The sequence below is a fragment of the Natrix helvetica genome (assembly GCF_964273705.1).
Source record: "Natrix helvetica genome assembly, chromosome: Z".
In the NCBI taxonomy this organism is placed as follows: domain Eukaryota; kingdom Metazoa; phylum Chordata; class Lepidosauria; order Squamata; family Natricidae; genus Natrix; species Natrix helvetica.
In genome coordinates this window covers 7,705,890-7,712,514 of record NC_138554.1, presented here as the reverse complement: position 1 = coordinate 7,712,514, position 6,625 = coordinate 7,705,890, and the positions used below count along the sequence as shown (strand labels likewise).

Below are 6,625 nucleotides of genomic sequence, written 5' to 3'. Positions count from 1 at the left end.
GACTCTGATTTACTTTTGGATGCTATTTGGAACGCTGACATCAAGATTGCGGTTGGGGGATTCCATACTAGTTGAGATGTTAAGCTTCTCATCATGAATTGACTTTGTATCATGATGTGTTTCAATGAAGTCTTTTTTAAACGTTTTTCTTTGGAATGCTGTACACTACCATGGAATGCCATTATGGTTGAAGAGTTGGGTTGAGAATGGAGTGGCTCAGATTCAAGTCCCCCTTAATCCTGAAAGCTCATGAGTGATCCCATCCCACACAGAGAACATATCTTGTAAGGAAATGTTGGAGGCATATCAATCTGGGAGGAAGAAAACACTCTTGACATACTTCTCCTATTTCCTAAGTATTTACATGTAGGAGAGCATATATGCAGAGCTTTCCCAATGTTACAGATGCATGGACTTTATTTCCATGAGGAGAAGAAATGGAACACAGGAAATGCTCAGACTGAAGAAGAGGAAGGCATGTCCTGCAGCAGAATCAAATTGTCAAGCTTGACCCATAAAACCCTTGCATACTGCAACTTTTTCAACTCTCTGCATGCTTTGACCCCAAGGATAAAACACCCAGACACAAACTGAGCAACATGGTATCTGCAGGACAAATGCAGTGAGCTGGGTGCAAATCTGTACATTGGAGAAACAAAACAAGCACTTTATAAACGCATGGCACAACATAGGAGAGCTAACCCATCAGGACTAGATTAATCAATCCATCTCTATTTAAACAAAGGCTACTCTTTTCAAGACAGCAAAGTTCACATTTTGGACAGAGAGGCGTTAAGCTAAGACAGAGAAGTTAAGCTAAGCCACGCCCAGGCTCCTTGCTGTCTCCTTGTGGGTCACACAGCAAATACTGTTTTGTTTTCCAAACAGCCCTCATTGGCTGATTTAGTTGCCATGCCTATTCACTGGCTGGCCTTGTTACCCTGTCTCTGCAAGTCATGAATTCTCATGCACACTGACAGACTTAGTGATATATAAAAGTAAAGGTTCCCCTCGCACATATGTGCTAGTCATTCCCAACTCTAGGGGGCGTTGCTCATCTCCGTTTCAAAGCCAAAGAGCCAGTACTGTCCAAAGACGTCTCCATGGCATGACTAAATGTCGAAGGCGCACGGAACGCTCTTACCTTCCAACTAAGGTGGTCTCTATTTTTCTCCTTGCATATTTACAGGCTTTCGAACTGCTAGGTTGGCAGAAGCTGGTACAAGGAATGGGAGCTCACCCTGTTACACGGCACCAGGGATTCAAACTGCTGAACTGCTGAACTTTCTGATTGACACGCTCAGCGTCTTAGCCACTAAGCCACCACATCCCATTAGCAATATATACTAAGCTCTATTTCTTGGAAGTTAGTTCAAAGAGAACTGGATATCAGTCGTGCTGATTCCAAATAATCCAGGCTGACCATAATCTATGGATACTTTTGGAAATTGAGAGACCATTTCATTCTTCTGTGCAAGATCAAGCATTGCCTCATTGAAGGTTTTATACACTTTCTCTTCTTGCAGTTGAACAAGAATGGGAATACCACCATTTATTTTTTAAAAAATGCTTAAAAGTTTATCCTCGTTGGTGTGTCTCCAAAGGATCTCCTATTTTGGGGGTGCCACTTGTCATTTAGCAGATAACAGATGAACAGAGTTGGAAGGGACCTTGCAGGTCATCTAGTCCAACCCCACACCCAAGCAGGAGACCCCACGCCATTTCTGACAGATGGCAGTCCAGTCTCTTCTTGAAAGCCTCCAGTGATGAAGCCCCCACAACCTCCGAAGGCAACCTCTGTTCCATTGGTTGATTGTGCTCACTGCCAGAAAATGTCTCCTTTTTTTCCAGGTTGAATCTCTCTCCTTGTTCAGTTTCCATCCATTATTCCTTGTCGGATCTTTGGGTGCTTTGGAGAATAGCTTGACACCCCCCCCCCCCTAACTCCTCTCTGTGGCATCCCACAGATTAGATTTGATTCAAAGCATATCAGCCCTGAGTATATTCTAGATACACTACATGGATACCCACGGGAAATTAAATGCAAATATCCATAGAGACTGGTTTCCGTGCTTCTGTAGAGAAGAAGTATATAAACCTTCTATGATGCCATCTGCTTGATGCTCTTTAAATATTAATGAAAATATTTCTCAAGAAGTCTACAATTTACCCCTGAACATCTGATGCAACATTTTCTATGGTTCTTGAAAACATTGTCTTCATAAGTGGATGGAATGATGGAGTGAAGGGTATTGTACTTGGAGAAGAAAGGCAGATAAGAAAGCAAGGACAAGTCAAGGTAAGCATGGAGAGATCTTTTACTCCATGACATAGAACAGAATGTACTGCAAAAATAACTAGGATTTCCTAGCATATCTACACATCTACTCCCATGCACAGAGAGAAACATCTTAGCTTTTATATTTCTATATCCCTTTTATTTACTTTCATATTTCTATCACACTGCATGTTTCGTTTTTCAGTATTTGACTCCTCTTTTCTTTAGATAATTAACAAGGCAAAGAAGATTCCTGCACGGGTGTATGGAGCTCTGTCGATCCAGAATTCCCAAGTTCTCAAGTTCTAATTGATATCAAAATATTTCAACGGTAGGCTACAGTATATATTGCGAAGTTGTCATTATATTTTTAAGATTTTCCAAATGAAATTGCCAACAGTGACAAATTTCACACGTGTCACTGATTTCAAATAGTGTTTCTTTTTTTTTACAAAAAAATAATTATTTTTATTTGTTCCAATATAAACATAACATACATTTTTTTTATGGACAGTGCATTGACTGGGTCAAGTCTTATTTTTAAACAATAATTAACAATAACAATAATAATACAAATGGTATGTGGAGTTCTCATCTTCCAACTTCAACAATTCTAGTCTCATTTCATATTCCTTTTACATTTTTCCCATTAATTCATGTAAAAATAAATAACACTCACTTGTATTTGTTATCCCTTACTAAATGGTATCATTCAATATTTTTAAAAAATCACTCATTATTCCACCATAGCATCCCTATTCCAAATGTGTGGGGTTACTAATAATACCAATTATTAACAATATTCAATCCACCATGGGAGTGTATCTCAATGTTGTGTATCTAATCCTTGGTATTTTAAATTGGCAATAAAATTTAACGCACTGTTAATATTAATAATACAATTAAATTACCCAATCTTAAATTACCATCTACTAAGCTGAATTTATTGAGGTTATGCTATTTTCTCACTTTATTAATATATTTTCTCATTACCCATCATCTCTTAGTCTTTCTAAAATCCGTAGAAAGATTCTCTTGGAATCTTGTGTCTCTTTATATCAAATAGTGTTTCTTTGATTGTGGCCATATGTGTTTTGTGATTTTAGTTACAGGCCTTTAGTCATCAGAACTGATAAACAAATATGTGTATTTAATTTCAAGTGCTGTAGCTACACGTAACCTTTTTTTCTTTGATGTGTAAATTCACCGTTGTGTTCTCCATGTTGAAGTCGTGACATTAGTGACAGGCCTGTGGCCGTCTTTTCTTTTAGATCTTTGTACTGCCACACTTTCTATTAGTCTACTATGCATTTCCTATTGTGGAAAAATGGGAGGGGGGATTGTAAGGAGTTGCATACTATGTAGCCATAACAACATTCTTTCTAGAAAGCCAAGGTCATCTTTTGTCTTTGCACCTCTGCATCTGACCAAACATGGATGGGTAGAATTGCCGACACTGCAGTGGAAGATTGGACCATGGGATGGACTTGTGGGTGTGGGGGGCAAGATCTTGAACTTCCAAGTAAGTCTGGAAAACTGGGAAGCTTTCAGATTCAGGTTTTCCCAAATGTGCCAACATGGCTCTCTTAATAAATAGGAATACTTTGAGTGATACTTTGCCTTGGACTCTGATTTACTTTTAGATTTTATTTGGAAACCCAACAACTAGTTTCTGAAAGAGGATGTTACAAATTTCGCTAAATCTTGAGTCAATGAAATTTCCACGTTTTCTCTTTTTATAACAGAAGGGGAGGATGAATTTGACCAATTGCAGAAGAGCAACTGAATTCATTCTGCTTGGATTGCCACAGGTTGTAGGAATGGAAAGGGTGATGTATGCCAGTGTCTTCCTGCTCTATCTCCTGTGCCTGATGGGCAATGGGCTCATCATTATGATGGTAATCAAGGACCACCATCTGCAGAAGCCCATGTATTTCTTCCTTAGCAACCTTTCCCTCAAAGACATCGGACACACCACAACCTTCATGCCCAAGCTGTTGCTCAATTATACTTCTTCCAACAATTCCATCTGTTTCTATTGCTGTTTAATACAGTTATTCTTCTATTTCCTTTTTGGAGTCACCGAATTTTTCATCATCACTTTGATATCATTGGATCGATATTTAGCCATTTGCCACCCTTTGAGACACACCTCTATCATGCCTTCAAGCATCTGCCTTAAGCTGTCAATATCAGCCTGGTTTGGAGGATTTTGGTCCATCATTTGCCAGGTCGTGATGATTGCAAACTTGCCCTACTGCACTGCCAACATTATCAATCATTACTTTTGTGACGTTGGACCCGTGCTGAAGATTGCTGGAGGAGATTCACACCTTATTGAAGTCCTTGGCTTCCTCCTCGTTGTGGCCTTGATTATGTCCTCCCTGCTTTTCACCCTCATTTCTTACCTCTTCATCCTCTACACCGTTCTTCGAATGCCTTCAACCTGCAGACAGCAGAAGGCCTTTTCAACATGTGCTTCCCATCTGGTTGTGGTCAGCATTCTGTACGGATCGGTCTTTTTCGTCTACTTAAGACCTACTGTCAAAAACTCTTCCTTCAGTACAATGAAGTCCGTCTCCATATTGTACACCATGATCACCCCCCTGCTCAATCCTTTCATCTACACTATCAGGAACAACGAAGTGAAGGATTCTGTACGCAGAATGCTAGGTGGAAAAATTCCAGATCCCTGAAGCCTTTAAATATACCCCCCCAAAAAATCAGCTATACCATAGAATTAGAGAACTGGGGGAAATTGTGGGGGGGGGATTATAAATTGACAATGTCAGCAGCATACAAAGAAAATTTATATCAAATGTTTTATCATTGGCATTTACCCCTGCAAGATTCACAAAAATGTTTCCAAATAGATCAGAGGAATGTTGGAAATGTAAACAGAAGCTGGGAACATATTATCACATGTGGTGGACATGCCCAGTAGTAAAGAAATATTGGATAAGAATAAGAAAGTGGCTAGAGGAAATAATCAAACACTAAATAGAGATAAAACCGGAGCTATTTTTGCTAGGCATTCTAGAATAGAATAGTGTAGTGTAGTGTAGTGTAGTGTAGTAGTATACTATAGTATAGTATAGTATAGTATAGTATAGTATAGTATAGTATGGTATGGTATGGTATGGTATGGTATGGTATGGTATGGTAGGGTAGGGTAGGGTAGGGTAGGGTAGGGTAGGGTAGGGTAGGGTAGAGAATAGAATAGAATAGAATAGAATAGAATAGAATAGAATAGAATAACAGTGTTAGAAGGGATCTTGGAGGTCCCTTCCAAGAATTTTGTTTTCTTTAAGCCTGGAATATAAAGAAGATATAAAAAGGAATACAAAGAGGGCTGTAATAACAGAGGGAAAGGAAGTAACACTGCCACTTGTAGGCTGGAGGCTTGGAAAGCTTGGAAATATTGTCTATTCTTTTTTCTCTTTGATCATTTGATTTTGCATTTCAAGGTTCCCCAGCTTGTTTACAGAGAATGATAGTGAGAAGAGCATGGGTTGTTTATACAGGTGTTTTTTGGGGAGCTTCATTGGCAGCTGGAGTGGAGTGAAAACAAAGCCTTGCCTTGAAAGATTATAAATGAACTTGCTTTAAATTTAATAAAACATTTTAAATGCCAGAGTGGCAGTGTTTACATGTTGGAAGAATGGCGCAACATGAAAAAGAAACCTTAACTTGCAAAAGATTATGTTTGAAATTCAAAAATTATTAGAAGTAACAGAGAAAATTGAGAAGGGATTGGAGAACATAGATCGTAGAACAGTAAAATTTGATGGAAAAATTGAGGATGTTCATCAAATGAAGAAAGTGGAGGTCAGAGTTCTAAAAACTGAAGGAAAAAATAAACAAAGAGAAGAGAATTTTTTTATACTGACAATGAACTGAGCATGGTTGGAAATGGAAAGAGTGGAATATGGAAATGGGAAATAGATGTACTGGAGCTCTACCCCAGATCTCAAAGTATAGAAGAAGAAAAGAGAGAAGAATTGATGGAACTAAGAGAGAAATTTTGTCAGAAGCACTAATGATAACCAAATATAAGCTGATCAAAGAAGGAGATGGAGGGTTTCGAGCTTATACAAGATATGCAATAAGCAATAAGTTGTGAAGAGACGTCCATACAAAACTTACTAAGGAAATAACCAGAATACTAATGCCACAAATGGCAAGAGACATAAGACTGCACTATCACTGGAAAGACACAGGTTGATGTAATGAAAGCTTATAATAAAAAATGAAGACAAATTCAGTTACATTTAGAGCATTATGTATAAAATGAAGTGATAATGGATACAGTTTTCCAGACCATTTTGGGGCCGGTTTTACCCTGCA

At 38.6% G+C, this 6,625-nt stretch overlaps 1 protein-coding gene across 1 annotated transcript; it reads left to right on the top strand.

Annotated features, from left to right (window-relative positions):
- Positions 1–4,098: 4,098 nt before the first annotated feature.
- LOC309401225 (olfactory receptor 6X1-like) lies at positions 4,099–4,974 on the top strand (the record flags this gene model as incomplete). Its single annotated transcript, XM_081970294.1, has 1 exon — positions 4,099–4,974. One exon carries the CDS (start codon positions 4,099–4,101, stop codon positions 4,972–4,974), a length of 876 nt encoding a protein of 291 aa, XP_081826420.1.
- Between the last annotated feature and the right edge of the window lie 1,651 nt (positions 4,975–6,625).